The sequence below is a fragment of the Labrus bergylta genome, chromosome 6, assembly GCF_963930695.1.
Source record: "Labrus bergylta chromosome 6, fLabBer1.1, whole genome shotgun sequence".
In the NCBI taxonomy this organism is placed as follows: domain Eukaryota; kingdom Metazoa; phylum Chordata; class Actinopteri; order Labriformes; family Labridae; genus Labrus; species Labrus bergylta.
The window spans coordinates 19030257-19047082 of NC_089200.1; the positions used below are offsets into that span (position 1 = coordinate 19030257).

Sequence of the window (16826 nt, forward strand, 5' to 3'; positions counted from 1 at the left end):
CCTCATGCTAAGCTAATTTGCAGGATAAACGAATCTAATTGTTTTGTCTAGAAAGCTGTCAAAAGTTTATGCATGTTGTATTTGCATGATTAAGTAAAACATGTGCCTTTTGGCTGGTTTCTCTGGCTCTTTGTATTCCATCAGAGGGCGTGTAGCTGGTGAGAAGATGGGAGGGGTTGAGTGGATATTCACTGTTATTTCTCTCCAGCACAAGCTTGATTTGACCATGTTAAGCCATGCTGCCTCTGTATGGAGCCTCTTATACCCACCCCCATACACTGTATGTATGAACAGAGCTGTTCATACTCTTCATCTTATGAATTCATTCCTAAACCTAAACCTTGTTTACTCTGTTTGTAGCACATGAAATGTAGAGCTTTGCACCCCAAACCTCAGTCATTCTGCACCACTGCTTCAAAAGTGTGAAGCAGATTGGGTCTGATCAATGCTGGCATTATCCCCCTAGGACAGACACATGGAAAAGTTGAAACTGGGCCTTCAAAAGACTGAGATATTGATTGAATTGCTTTCCAAAGTGGTTTTCATCTCGGGGACCATGCATGGAGAATGCCGGCTGGTGTGTGGCCGAGTACAGATGGCATGGCTGACCACCGTAGAGAGTAAAGAGAGTGAGAAGAGGAGGGCTGACAGATCGAGGGAGACAGGGGAACAGACACTTACCCCTGGCAGTGTTTTCTGTTCATGGAGGGCGTTTTGGGCTTTGATGGCCGACTCTCTGGCGCAGTAGGTGAGGAATGCACAACCTGAAACACAGGTATATGACATAAACACTTATTTAGGATTATTAATACCACTCAATTAAGATCACAAAGATTAAAACAGTTTTCAAAGACACATGATGCACAATTGGACACATGAAATACTTTACAGGTGTTCATGGGTTAATAGTAAACTTCCATTTCTGGAAACACAAGCAGCTTTTTTTGCCAGACAACTGGGTATACGGAAAAATGTGTGAGAAACATTCTTGCTCACCCAGGCATGAAATTAAAATAAAATTGTCGGCTAACACACGACCTAAAAACACACTGTCCATATTCTGTACATTCACACAGCTAACATCGTAGAGGCTACAGGGGCTTCCTGGATTCCAATTAGCTAAGAGTATCAATTATCTTCAAAAACTCTGTCATTAGTCCGTTACCCTCATACATTCAATATACATGCGTGTTGCTATATTTATACATTGTTTGCCACTTTTGCGCATCTGTAAATAAGAAATTCCAAGCAATGCTTAACGTGGACACATGTTGTGGCACATCTCATTGTACTGAACTACACGCGTGTAGGAGCGAGCAGGAGCCTCACATTTTCCAACCTCAAACTGTATTACTAAAATATTACATGTAGTAAAAGAAAAAAATATATATATTCAAATCAAAATAATCAAAATATGACATGAAAATGTACGAAAGAGAATTTGGACCAGTGAAAATATTATTTTGCGTTCTGACTTTTATTTTACAATGCTAAGCTCAAAGTCAGACTGCTAATAAAAAGTCAGGATTCTGATTTTAAGGTTAGATCTCAAAACTAAAAAAACGTTTTTTTTTCAATTATGCTAATCCTAAATTTGTTCATTCTCAGTGTCCTTTAATAAACTCTCCATATATTTTGTCCCTCAAAAATATCACAAACAGGCACAGTGGTTTAAAAAAAAATGCACTCCGAACATTAGAGTAGGGGCAACATGAAGAATGGACAGGAAAACATGAGTTTGTTCTGTTTCAACACAAAAAGTACTTGGACACTAAGCATTAACAAAATGATAAAAAGATCAGTATAAAGGTTTAGAGAAAACATGAAACTCTGTGTTAGTACATCATTGATTAAACAGATATGGTTAATGAAAAAAAGAAGTAATGCAGTACACTAGGCAACATGCAGATAGTTTGAGATGATGGATGGGGAGGTGAAGGAAAAAACAAAACCTCAACAGAAAAGTGGGGGTGGGCAAAGGTTTTTACAGCTTCCCCATCCCTCGTGCCATGACCTGTCAAAAGCTAGCAGCCTGGCCAGCGTCCCCAATTTGAGTGGTTGTGACAGCAGCGGAGACACAAGAAACAGGACTGCAGGAGAATATCGGGAGGGGGGCTAGAAAAGGAGAGAGGAATGGATGAGAGACCAATGTAGGACTGGAGGGAGGAGGGAAATACTGACAGAAGAGAAGTGAAGACAGGATGTGGTGTTAAAATCTCTCCAGAGTAAATAGCTTCTGCAGGTTTTCAGGTATCCTGCCTACCAAACACACACACACACACACACACACACACACACACACACACACACACACACACACACACACACACACAAACACCCACCAAGCATGAATGTTAAGCATACACATGCACACAACATCTGTCAAATCACTGAATGCACAAAGAAGAGAAGAGAGACAGAGGGAAACCAGATGCAGTGTTGAGGCAACCATTTCCCCCCTGACAGTCTGAATTAATAGATTTGCTTGTGTTCTATTAATGAGGTTCATATGGGTTACTGTGCATCATATTTCTGCCACTCTCAAGACGCTTTATTAGCAGCCGCTGCATGTCGGATCTTATTTCAACAGCCAAATGTATTCAGTATGTGGTAATGTATTTAGTGTCTTAATACAGACAAAATCCCAACCTGTATTCCCTTTTCCTTTAAACCAACCATTTTTATTTTGTGCATGTGTGACCATTTCATTGGCCAATGCCCCGTTCTGGTAATTCTCCACTGTAACCTTTGCAGGAATGTATCAGAAAGGAGGTTTAACCTGCCATGTCAGTCATTGATCCATTGATTGAACCGTAACCTGTTTTGTCTTTCTGCTCTAAGCTTAAAGTGTCTACATACGTATGTGTGGAAGTTCTCAAAAATCTTCTTTGTACAATTTAATTATGTTCTGTTTTTTCAGATCACAATAAGTTAATTATTTTCTATTCACTAACACTTCTCCTTTTGTTTGGGACTGTCAGTCAGCACCCTGACAGACTTCTCAGCATAAGAAAGACAGATAGTGATGGAGCCTGGCCAGGGTCGTGACCTTTGAGGTGGCTGACTGTAGCACTGGTGTCCTCCCCATAGCCTCCCTTGTCCCAACACCCCTAACCTAATGATTTCCAATGGTCACCAAGCAAATCACTCAATCACTCACACTGCTGTCTCACTTCCCTTTTCTCCTCTACATCAGCTAACAAAGAAAATACCAGATATTGTTGTTGGTTTTTTGGTTTGCCTCACTGTTTGTTTCACAAATGGTTGAGGGTAAGAGGAGGGAAGGGCTCCATTTTACTGCTTGTTTTTCTCTTTTTGCCCGCTCTCTCTGGGCTTGTTGTTGTTGGTTTTCTTGACAAATGCTGGCCCTATCTCTGAATAAGGAACAAGTATTTTGCATTACAATCACAAACACGATTTATTTGTTAATGTGTAATGCATATAGGGCATTGAGAATAAATTAATAAGAACTACAACACTGGCAAACAAAAGAGAAACATGAACTCCATTTAAATGTGATTCTGTGCTCTTTAATGTATGGCTTAATAAGAATTTGCAGGCCACAGGCGAAAAAGCTTTAACAAGTCCATAATTGGAATCCAAACACGTACAAATTGCCAGCGCTGCGTTGCATACCAAGTGCCGAAGTGTGAGGGGGGGAGCATGATGAAATTGTTTGAAACACAACAAAAAGCCACTGTAATCGGAGCCTGCTGACAAAGCAATGGGGAAAGCCTTCCCATTGTGAGGAGATGATCCTCTGCATCAACTGATAAAAAGCTAAAACAGCCTTATCACACACGTCGAATTCAGCTCCAAAGTGAATAAATTTTTTACTTTTCCTCTTTGCTCCCTTTCCCCTTTCTCTCCTTTCTTCCATCCAGTCTTCTTTCTCTTTGCCCGCTCAGTTCCTTTCCGATTTCTCAATGATATATTTTTCATGTGTGCCGTGTACTGGGAAATAGAGCCAAGTCTCTCCATCACCACTGTGGTGAATTGGCATGTAATTAAAAAAAAGAGAGAGAAAGAGAACGGCTAAGAGAGAGAGAGAGAGAGAGAGAGAACGAGAGAGAGTAAGCAATGGAAGATACTGAATAGTTCACTGTGGCCGAGGCGCTTCATTAACACAAACATATTTTATTTCAAGCTCTTTGTGTGTCTGGGGCAGCACAGAAGCCCAATTCACCCAATTTCAAATTAGATTCACAACATACAGCATAATTCATTTTTATGTGAGTTAATAATCTATATAATAAATTGTGATACTATTTTTTCTGAACATGAAATTCTACAACACATTTGTCGTGACACATCTTGTCACCAGTATCCATTTAACATTCATTAAAGGTCACATATTATCCTCCTTTTCAACAAGTTTAAATAAGTATCAGATCTCCCCCAAAACATGTCTGTGAAGTTTCTTGTTATAAATCCACTCTGATCCTGTATTTTATCATGCCTATATACCCCTCTATTTCAGCCCTGTTTAGAACAGGCTGTTTCTGTGTCTTTAAATGCAAATGAGCTGTGTTTGACCACGCCCCTCCCTGGAAGGGGATGTGGCTCAGGCTTTCTTGCACCATGCCGTATTGTTTACAGTTTGAAGGCAGACGCAGAGGGCAGAACAAACACCTAGCTGTGGGAGTGTCAACCATCTGGGGGAGGGGTTACTGCCCTTGGTGATGTCACACCGGGAAATTAAATAACGGCCTGTTTGAGCACAAATTTTCTGAAAAGTTGAACAGGGAAAAGATGGAGAGGATGGACATTTTTCATAATTGGGGGGTTTTGTAGACAGACTAGGGACATATATTAGTGTTAGAAAACCATGGTGAACTGCATTTTGCATAATATGTGACCTTCAAAAAAGTCTTTAGATGTATAGCTATGTTTTGTTTTCTGAGGCATTTTTTTGTTTGTTATCCCACAATAAGAAAATTATCCTGCAGCTGTGAGCAGGTCTTTAATTTCCTCTGTAAATTAACAATCATTTATGGCAAGCAGATTGTTAATACTAAGGCACATTTGAGTAACCCTCCTTGACAATGTAACAATGATGTAAACTTTTTTTTTAATTCCATTAATTCAACAGAGTGAATGCAATGGACTCTCTTAATTTAGGTTTTGAAAGCCTCTGCTTATTCAAAATAAATTAAAGGACAGAAGTACCTTTGATTTTATTTTGTCATGTCAAACCATGTGGTTTATTGTTTGCTATTAAAAAACATTATTGGACAAAACAATCCTTACCTAGCTCCATAAAAGAAAAGCAAACATAAGAAATACATTTGTATCCAAATGTTTCCTTTTCTCAACAAATTAGAAATCCCCTAGCCTGCTCCCTAGCCAAATATTAATAAATTACTTCTCTAAATATATACCTGATCCTTGACCCTTGAGTTTACTTCTAGCATGGAGAGCTGTAAAATAATTAATTTATTTCTTGTAATGATTTAATAAACTTTTCAGGCTTTTGCAATACATTTATGTGTAAAAATGCATCTTAGTAAACACCTGGCAAAATAAGACATTCTTACTTTTCTCACACAAAGGCGAGTAATACGTACTGTTTAAGATCAATGTGACTTTTTTTTGCATTTTTTTATAGAAGATTTATGTCACAGTTTAAGCATTTTGCTAGAGGTTATTATTGGGCTTCATTGTGTGCTGCAGAATAGTCAGCATGAATGCAAGTCATTGTAGAATGAGTTTAAACCACAACCCTTCTCTTTTCACTCCCCCCTTTTATTCCCATTCTGCTCCCTTTTCTCAATCTCCTTGCCCCAGAGGAGCCAAACTGCCCCAGTGTTGAATGAATGCATGAAAAAGTGTGAACTTGCTCTCAATGTGGCATTTCCTTGCCCAGAAAGTGTGAAGGTAGCAGAAACGTAGCCAGCCCTGGCAACCATTCTCGCCCCTGCTCCCTCACACATCATTTGCACTCTTTGGAAAATGCTATCACTGTGGGCAGATTACTTGCTTACTTCATTTACTGCCATGTGGGGCTCCAGGGGAACTGATAGCCTTTCAGAGGGGTCGCAAGCTGAGACACACATCATCAGCACTGATACAATGTGATTATGACCTGAATCATTGCCAGCCGGGGAGGCAGGAGGCTCAGTGGCACAGATTGACCGTGAGGGGGGTAATCAGTCTGGTCTCGGAGAAGCTTTTAACAATCACTCCCTCACCTTTTGAAAAAAAAAAAAAAAAAAAAAAGCCCCCCGATCTGCTCACACAACCATGCCAATGTTCAGGGAGAAGCAGGGCAGACAAAGAGGTACAAAAAAGAAAGAGCTGGAGCATTGAGTCGGCAGATACTTTCCAAAATGCTCTCAGTCATTGTTCTGACAACAATATTTTCTCTGCCTGGACTTAATGGGCTTGTAATGAGCAATATAATATAAGCAATAGCCTAGCGTAACCTGTAAACCTTAATTAAGTCAGACAGCCACCTTAAAGGGAGCTGGCCGCTGTGCTCAGTCACCATCTCATGATCCTAAAGATGACTACACTCTTCCATCACACCTTCATCAATCACTCAATCCCTTCATCCTCTGCTCCAAATCCTCCTCCACATCTCCTTTCACTTCCCCTCCCATCATCCCTTCACCTTGAGCAAAGGCTGTGTGTGTGTATGTGTGTGTGTTGGGTGGGGGGGGGGAACGCTGCTGAGCGAGCAAAGGAGCATCGCTGTCCATCATGAAGGCAAGAAATAGTCCCCGGACCCTCCCTTGTACCCTTTCTGACCCCTGAGCAGGAGACCTCAGCCATTGATTTGTTGCTACACTTGCTCAGACTACACTAGCCTCCGAGCAGCAGTTCAACAGATCCATAGGCAGCACGTCCCAAAGGATCTGCCTGTGTGCAAGGGTGTGAACGCGAGTATTTACAGAACATGCTTGTGTTATGGGGAGCCGTGCAATGCCTAATGAGTGTGACAAATCGAATAAATTCTTTCTATACGGCTGTGTATATGCTTCAGAATCTATACCGAGAGCAAAGAAGCCATCATAACGATAAAGAGAGATTTATATTGACACCCCTACACTCACAATTTATTGTATGGCTCTGAGGTTAAATAGTTCTCTCAGGGCAGAAGTGGTTCTTCATATATAATCCAACTGTAGGGTACTTCTCTCGAAAGCTGACATGTACTTCTGGCTGTACACTGTAGGCGTACTAGCATCATGAAGACTGAAAACAGCAATACAGTTCCAAGTAGCTCAACGTTCCCTAGACAACAAAGCAATGTCGTTAGGCGGTATGGGTGCAGTTTCAAGAAGTCACTTGATAGATTGCATCTGCCCACTCATCCCCAAGTTTGGCAAGAACTCTCTCTATATGTGGTTCTTTGGCATCCCCAACCATACTTTAGACTTTAAAGCAAGCCATATCGCTTTTGTAGACTCTCTTTGAACTTCATCTCTCTTCTGCTGTTAAAGGCCCGATCTATAAATACATCTTGGCCTGCATCCCTGATGAGCAAGCTAATTGACACTGTTAATGGATGGAGTTTCACAGAGCTGTAAATAATGTGTAGGTTCACACTTACTGCCTCCCGCCGTGCTACTTCTGGGAGGGCAACAAGAGTTTACCTGCCAAGTCCCGTCTCTCTGGCTTGTCGTGCCTCCCTCCCTCCTCCAACAAAGTCTGAGGGGATTTACACAGAAATCAATAAAAGTTTCTCTGAGCCCCCCAGTCAAAGTCAGAAAACTGCATCTCCACCTTTTAATGTACTATAACATCCTCTTGGAAAAACAAAAAAAAAGACCGGGGAAAAGAACGTAATAAAATCCCTTTTACTTGGCTCAGACCTTTTGCCCAGTGCTGTATAAAGTGCACTGTTTCCACTGATGCATAGTCCTCACTTAATGTACTTGATATATGATGCATTATTCCTTTCATGAATGGTGAAAGCCATCATTTTTAGACCATCAACTGATCATCAATCACAATCACAAATAACTGGCAGCTACAAACTGGCAGACTCAGAGACCAATAAGATTTTCAGTCAGTTTGATTTTAGATACCTTAAAAGGAATACAAAGATATGTAAGGAGGAGAAACCCCACCCCCTGATAATCCCACATTGTTTTTCCATTACTGTTTTACTGTACACAGGCCACCTTTAGTGGAAACACTAATTGCACTTGTCTTTATAAAGAAACTTCTAATGAGCACTCTGCTTCTTAAACATGGTCTTTCATTGAGCGCAGTAACTGAACAGAGCGTACAATTCTTAATTACAAACACACTTTCAATTTGCCCTCTATGCCAAAAAATAACTTTTTGTCCTTGTCCCAGCTTTTTGCCTTTTTTTTTCTCGTCACCACTGAGCTGCAGAAGAGTGATAATTATCAATAATTATCTGACCAATAAGTGGTTACCACATGGTTAATTGCATTAAAAATTACGAATTAAGAATTACATTTTCTAGTCACCACATTCATTTTAAAGGTTTTCACATTATCGCATTAGTTTCTATGCTGATGATGAAACGGCCTATCTATCTATCGATCTATCTATCTATCTATCTATCTATCTATCTAAATAGAATGATCCGTAAAGTGGTAAAGAAAGCCCTCTTAAGTGAACCCAAAGAGCACACGGAACAGATATGAGAGCCCATCAGCCATTAATTAATTTGAGTAGTCTTTTTTAATTAAGCCAGATCTACCGTTCAGAGTGAGCCATAGAGCGGCTGCCATGTTGGAACTCATTTAAAAAGTCCACATACTATGCTCATTCAACCACATTTACATTTTGATCATCAAAAAAGAAATACAAATTATATCTTTTATCTGTGCCTTCGGTACAATTTGGCGTTCAATCCGCTCGTGTCACACTAAAAAAGTGGCTGCGATACATCTCCAGTACAAAGCCCTCGACCAGTTTGTTTCTCTGGCAATAAAGTACAGAGACTGTTAGCTACAGCATTGCAGCTTCAGTGGGAAAGATAGATGGAAGGAGTGAGACAGGAGATGGCTGAGTGATGGAAGGGATGCGGTGTGAGGGAATGGGGGGGTGGGAGGCGATGCTGGAAATAAGGAGGACATGGCCCTGCAGTCGCCCACAGATGCTCCCTCTGTCTCTTCCTCGCTCTCTCCCTCTGTTTGAGCACAGTATGGGAGCAGTCTTTTGGGGGAGGCTGGCAGGCAATCAGTGATGTCATGCCAGCAGTGCAGCAATGGCAGCTTAACCTATTTTCGGAAATACCACAGAATTTCTATTTATAACTGTGCTGAGCAGCATGTATCTTCACACATCCCTCACCGACCTGAGTGTTCATGACATTTTCCTTCTAAAATGTGTTTTCATCAAATGTCAAAGTTTTTTGTAAGGAAAAAGGTCTAATGCTACATAATTGCTGTCTAGGTAGGTAATGAAGTGTTTATGTTGTCAATATAATGACATTAAGAGTATCTTAAGTCTGCATTTTTGCATTTTATGTTGCTTGCTTCTATATTTTGGTATAAATAACAACCATAAAATAGTAATTGGCCCGTGAGGCCAGAAATCGTTGTATTTGCAAAAGCAGCAGCAGTGGTAACAGAGTAAGTATTACGAGTGTTGCTGGAGGGATACAGCTTTCATATGATTGTTTTATACATCTGCTAAACTTGGCCTCTGCTCCTCCTCCTCCTCCACCCTCCATCAATCCTGCCCTGCGGTGTCCAAATGGCTCTCAACCTGTCAGAGGGATCCTCTGTGTCCCGCACTGAGCCATCACTCTACCTCCTCCCGCCCTCACTGCCTGTGGATAAAAGCAACTATTTGTTTCTGCATCTCTGACAAACACTTCATCTTTCCCCCCTCCACTTATCCATCTGTCCATACATTCATTGTTATGTGCCTATGTGTCAGTCTGTCGTTTTGCCTTGTGGGCCCTGCTGCACACATGTGCCACCCTCCCTATCCAATCCTTACAAGTGACAGTGGTAAGTCACATCTCTGCAGCTTTGGGATGGCGTGCACTCTCTGGCAGATACATGTAGGACACGTATGCATTGTTCATTCACACCAGCATCAAAGGCTCAACAATTTGGCATTCAGAGAGATGTGACAGCTTGACTAATCTGTGATTTTTCTTTGGCCAAAACACAAGGGTTAGCAAGCCCTCTGAGGACACAGTACTATAAGTCAAGACAAATAACTTATTATTTTCCAGGCTTGTACAAGGCTTTATCGCATGAGTTCTCCTGAATCGCTCCAAAATAGAGAGGGATTATCACAAAACATTGCATTAAAATCTCCTCTCTCCCCTCTCCCTTGTTATTTCATTTTCCTTCTAAAATGAATCGGTGCCCAGCCAGGCTAAAACACAACATTAAAGAGCTCATGCTATTCTAAAAGACACCACCAACCCCCTCCTCCCATCCTTGATCCCTCCTCCTTTCTCTGCTCTGTGCCTTTATAACCCCCCTCCTCATAAGAGAACACTATGCTCTGTAGGCAAAGGCACTCTCCGCTAAGCTCCCCATACAAAATAGATAGGCTTCTTTCCCTTTTATTTAGACTGAGGAAATAGCTGTGACCTTTGTGCATGAACAAGACCGTGGTAGGCTTCTACCGACTTTACCTTTACAAGAGAAATGAGACCAGCAACACATCAAAACTCATTTAACTGAAAATCCTTTAAATCACAGTTAAGACTAGCCATAAAGAGCAGAATAAAGTTCCCTTGCGGTCTTTCTTTTAAACAAAATTTGCCAAGAAATAACTATTCTTAAGAGAAGAACAATAGCATTATATACGTATTTATGTTTTTTCCTCTATAAAAGACAGTGTAGGATGCATGTTTAGAACATCTATATCACAGAAAAGAATGAGACCTGCATAAACAAATGCCAATTACAAATTGATTAATCTCAAGATAAAGCTTTTCAAAAGACTTTAACTCTTTAGACCACTGCCATTACAATCATGCCCTTTACCAAAACACACTGTAAAATTTCATTTAGCCCATCTAATGAAATAAACACATCATCTATAGTTTTATAAACAGGTGTTTAAGTGTTGAAATTGGACAGTGTTTATCCCTCAGACCTCATCGTACAACTTCTCATATCTGTCTCTGCTTCAGGCCCCCATTAAGAGCAAACATATTCCACAAAGGTCAAGGAATAACAGCACTTCCAACACACTGAAAGCATAATATACTGCATTGCCATAATGAATGTTGCATTGGAGCAGGAAATCAATCCATCTAAAAGTCTCTCGGGCAGGGATTAAGGGGAGCGAAGCAGAGACAGAATAAAAAGCCAGGTGAGTTTGGTGAGTGGACACTGACCTCCAGCAGAGCATTGCCTTGTCGGCATTCGAGATTGGCAATCTCCTTGGAATAACCAACAGAAAAAGAGGGAAAAGGAAAGGGGGTAGTCAGCGCTCCTCATACTGAAGTCAAGGCCCATAGCGCCTGTCAGTAGCAGTTGAGCTGCTGCATCTTTTATGAGAAAAGCCCTGTTGCTTATTACAATATTTACAGACGTTTAAAGATTGCAAGGCGAATGTTGTTGCTGCATTCGATGGCTCGGTGGCCTTCGCTCACTGGCCCTGACAGAAGATTTTATTCTGGATTTGTAAAAATGAATCACAGCACGAAGCTGCAAGGAGACTGAGGATTGTGTTCCCTGACTCAGTGTTCAGTTAAAACAGAACACAAAAAAAAGATCATGAATTTGTTTGATTTCATTAGCAACCATGCAGCAGTCATTATTTGCTACACTGATGTCTGCTAAATCAGTAATGTCATCACAGCGTGTTGTGTACGTCCCGTCCATGTCACTTCTGCAGCTCTGTTTATAGTCTGTAAGTGAATTTCACCCATCTGTTTCCTCGGGGGGGATGCTGTCCTACAGCAGTGCTGTGATCTTTGACACCTTCCATAAGGCACACACACAATATGGAGACGTTAAGATGCACTCACACTTCCAGTCGTTTTAAAGAGGGAACAGAAAAGCAAACAAACCCAAGCTTAGTTTAATCAATGCCATTGCCTTTCAGGTGTAATCTAAGTGAACAGCAGTCTCAGTCTCATATTAATGCCGTATCATTTTGGTTTGATGCATATGCTTGTGTTCCAGCTATTCCTGTTTGCTTCCTTCCTTCTCTCTTTATTTTATTAGCAGGGCGACCCACTGAGGAACGCTATCCATCAGTCTAGCTCAGAGGGAGAAAAAAATAAAAACTTGAATAAATATTTCATTAGATTATTCTGTGATTTAATGTGCTTCTGCTTGGCTGGGGTCTGCAGCGATATCTCTGGTCCATTTATAAATGCATTAACAGGATGATACCCGACAATAGCTTATTATTGATACCATAGCAGAGCTGGCCGGCAGATTGAAGAAGTGTGGGGTTTGTTTCATCTGTCTGTCTGCTGTGAGGAATCTCACCTAGGAGGATAAAAAAAAACCTCTTCTCCCTCTCCCTCTCCCTCTCCCTCTCCCTCTCTCTCTTTTGAAAGCGTGTTACTTAACTGAACAAGGCGAGATCAGTCAATCTTGACAGAACTCTCTGGATAAAATCTGACATATAGAACAAAATATTCTACAGAGACAGAGATTATGCATGGCTCTGATTGAAAACAAAAAAGTCTTTAAGTGAACTGTGAAAAAAGCACTAGTAATAAAATGATATAAATTAAATCAGAAGATTAAAAAACTGAACACAGAAGATCACAAGGCTGTCAATTAAAGCCTTAACTCTGCATCATGCATGTGCACAGACATACAAGTGTATGTTCTGCATGTGCTATAATTGGAAGCTAATTAGAGCCAAAGGGAGAACTTTTCACCGTCTAAGATAAATTTAACATCAGAAAATCCTTTACCTATTAATACCAATCGGGTGGCAATAATTGGCAGGCCATCGGCAGCTTCTTGGGCAGAATTAATCATTTGAAGAGGCAGACTAGACTGAATTTTTAATTGGCAGAGGCAGCCACTGTTTAGGGAGGCAACCAGCTGATCACCCAAGAGACTGCTGCTTCAGACAATGCACATTTGCTAATCCTCTTGAGTCAAGTTATTATGGCCATGCATTATTATGACGCTTTACAAACTAATTCCCATGTTTTCCCTCATGGATTACCGAGAGGGGGGAAATAGATGCACAAAAAAAGAGAGAAGAATAAACAAACGAAGCACGATGTGCATGAAAGGGAAATGACAGAATAAGTGCAATGATGCTAAAGCACCATACTTAAATGATACTGTGTGTGTGTGTGTGTGTGTGTGTGTGTGCGTGTGCGTGTGCGTGTGCGTGTGTGTGTGCGTGTGACACTCTGTATCCATACTTACAATCCTTTTCTGCAAAATAACATGATACTCCAAAAGATAACTTCATCACAGATCATTGAGGGATTGTTTTTCTAATGTTAATCTTGTGACACAACTTTGAGACATTTTTATGTCTCAACAAAACTTAACTTAATGAATGAGTTGTTTGTATGTTCATTAATACATTTAAAGAAAATATTTATTTTTTTTCCCACATTTAACTGAATGTAAAAAAAGTAGCTGCATCCAAACAAGTTCATGTTTTAGATTTTTTTTTTTAAAAAGCCTAAAATGTATTTTCCCTAACACCAACATCAGGTGGAGCCAATCAAGGGGGAAAATACTGCAATCATTATGCAACACAGTGCAATGACATTTTAGTATATGTGTGCACACACATGCACAAGTCAACAGATAGCGCTGAATGCCAAATGAGAGCGGCTCTGAAAAAATGTCTTCCCTTCTACACATCAGCCATATCAACTGCAGCATCAGGAGTGTTTGCTATTCAGGCATGTGGCTTCATGAAATATGTAGCTAATAGAAGCTATGATAGCATAATGTTATTGTACATACAGTATGTGATCCCCAAACATAAAACATTTTTTATCCTTAGGCGAGTAGATATTTTGGATCAGCTGCTTATTTCAACCTGAAATTAATATTAATATTTTTAGATATTTTATTAATCCATTCTTAGTTCCCTTATATTATGCCATTAATAGAAATCTAATCTGAAGGTGCTTTTGTGCCAATACTCTATTCTTTGTCATTGAAACTGTGCAACCAGTCCCAAAATGTCAATCCATAAAACTTCATTTTAAAAAAGCTATTTCTAAAACAGAGGCTCTGTGACAGTTGCAGACAACCTTTGTAATGCTAACACATGTATTATCTTGTGGATGTGATTTTATGTCGTCGAAGACATGACATTATTTGCAATATTTGCAAATGGCATTTTCATTATTGAAAGAGATTGTCATTCGTCATTTCTAAATGTCACAGCAATAAAAGGCTTATCTCCTGTACTAACGTCGCTCACATATCAACATCTGCTCTGCAGCAGAGCAAGACGGAGATCCAAGGAGGGGGATTACATTAGGGAAAGAAACTTTTCTCCAAATACTTGGACAGAATAATAGTCACGCCTATGGTGCTTTATAAAACATACATTTTACCATTCATGTTATGTTAGACAATAAGACAGTGTGATTTTCTCCCTTTGAATCATGAATATGATGAATGTTGAAAACAGCATCAGTTTATTGGCCTGAAATGGTAAAAATATATTCTTGCAGTATCACTGATTCCTAATATTATGTTTTTTATTATTATGCAATTCTCCTAATGTATGCAGAATTCCCTAAGCTTATATCAACCATTAGCCTACAGCCAATGAATTTCTTACACCATGCTGACTTCAAATACAAGTGCAACGTGATCAACTCTAAGTTGGTTCAAAGTGATGATGGTGTTGATGACGTCCACACTGCGTGTGTATTACACTGTGGGGGGCTACCACATAATGCGAAATGGGTTTCCCATCCAGACAGTGATATAGCCTACACAGTTCACCCCAAAACAAATGTCATTATTGGGGCTGCAAGTTGTAAGAGTGTGCAGCAAGCTGAGTGAATTTACACCCTCTGCCTTCATTTGAGCAGAAGCAACGCAGCAGCTCTGCCCACTCCTCATGGCCACGTCCGTCATCTTGCGACAGTTCTTGCGCCCTTTGGAGACGCTGTGGTTGTTGGACACTGAACTGATTTTACCGTGGTGGATTTGCACATCGTCCCATCGCACATGGGGAGAGATGTAAAAGAAAGCATATGGATGAATAAATGATGCCGCCCCTCCGCGGAAGACGGGACTGGCAAGAGAAGGCTCTTTAAAAATGCATATTTTCCAAGCGCCTCTGCCCCACTTAACAGTGTGTTAAGGAAAGACTTTCCAATAGCAATGAATTACAGAGCAAGGCCAACACATTTAGCCACCAAAACATTCCTGCTAATGCAAACGATCATGAGCTTGAATATACCATCTTGTTGAGTGTGTTGTGGGGGGGGGAAAATGTGGAATAAACAAGATTGAACTACAAATATGAGTCTTTACAAATCTAATAGGATTTTAGCTTTAACAGACAATGAATCAAGCATGGGACAAAATTATAAAAAATAAATAAAAAATGATGGATACAACATATATATTAGCAACGATGCGCACAAGATTTACTACAAGACAAATCAGATCTGGATAAAACCGGAAAAACCGTAAGAAAAGTCGCGTGTACCCGTATTTTCGCGCCACCATTTCAACACAGGTTATGACTTGTAAATGTAGCCTATATTTAAAAAATAATAATAATAAGCAGTTAGCAAACTCTATACAGGGCCTCGCAGCCCCTGGAGGTGCGACACGTTACCTTTGTGCATGCCGGTGTATCGGTCCTTGAGAACTGTCAGTTCGTGGATTTTCCCAAACTGTTCAAACAGAGGTTTCAGGTCTTTTTCCTCCAAGTTCCGCGGTATCTGCCCGATAAACAGCTTAATGGCATCTTGGTCCTTCATGTTGCCGCTCTCCGGATGAATTGAAATGGATTCTGACCCGTTCATGGGTTTCGGGAATGTGATCTGAGGGTACTGGTGCTGATGTGGGATCAGTAGTAGTGGTGGTTGGGTCGGTGGTGCCCCCGGTCCGGTAAAAACCAGGCTGGAGTGAGCGGGTTGGGGCTGCTGTGGATGGTGCTGCCTTCTTGTTTCAGTCTGAGTGAATCTGGCCATTCTGAGCTGGGAGCAGAGTGGATAATAATGACAACACATACACACACACACTGTGAGAGAGCAAGCACTCAGCTGGAAACCAGGCTGACTTTCTATCCGACACACAACACACACGCACACACAGCACGAGGCAGAGGGGGGGTGAGACTGGCGAAATAAGCGCGCAGGAGCGCTATTAGACACTCTGCGGCGACACCCAGTGTCCGATGTGTGATACAGCATCTTGTTAATGGTAGTTCCACAGTTTTTTTTTTTTATCATCTAGCCTACACGGTCTGACCCGGTTTTTTTTTCATATAGCCTAGGCCTACTACCGTATAGGCTATATGTTAGAATTTGTTTTATAGTGATTTCCTTCTTAACTCTTGCGGCATCACTGCAGCACATCATTTACCTTAGCAAACCTGCTACCAAAAATGACAGTGTCCCATAGTCCCCTTCCAGAGATGACATTTTACTCATATAAAGGCTTCAAAAGCACTAAGTTACTAATTACATTAACGATAGCTCCTTTCCATCTAGGAGTAGGCTATTAGTGCCTAACAGCATCATTAAAATGATTATTTACAACAGTTAATTTTCTACCGTTGCATGTCAAATGGTCATCCAATTAAAAAAAAAAAAAGCCTATTGTATTGGAAGTAGGCTATGTAAAACCCCTCAATTCTCATCTTTCTTGAATGAAATCAAAATGAGCCAGCATTGAGTTGAGAATTGGTTTTACTAGTTCCTATACATTGTTAATACGTTGAATTATTGATGT

The 16826-nt window shown here is 40.6% G+C and overlaps 1 protein-coding gene across 12 annotated transcripts in view; it reads right to left on the minus strand.

The window, feature by feature from the left end:
* Positions 1–16174, minus strand: part of celf5a (cugbp, Elav-like family member 5a) — a 176039-nt gene extending 159865 nt beyond the window's left edge. For 4 of the 12 annotated variants that reach the window (XM_065955919.1, XM_065955915.1, XM_065955914.1 and 1 more), the window contains exons 1-2: positions 15706–16173; positions 682–764 (exon numbers count right to left, since the gene is read on the minus strand). In XM_065955919.1, the coding sequence (XP_065811991.1) occupies positions 682–764; positions 15706–16102 (480 nt within the window). In that variant the 5' untranslated portion in view covers positions 16103–16173. Of the gene's footprint in view, positions 1–681; positions 765–15705 lie in introns of all 12 variants that reach the window. The other 8 variants (XM_020632106.3, XM_020632108.3, XM_020632105.3 and 5 more) reach the window with 4 other exon arrangements.
* Positions 16175–16826: the final 652 nt, after the last annotated feature.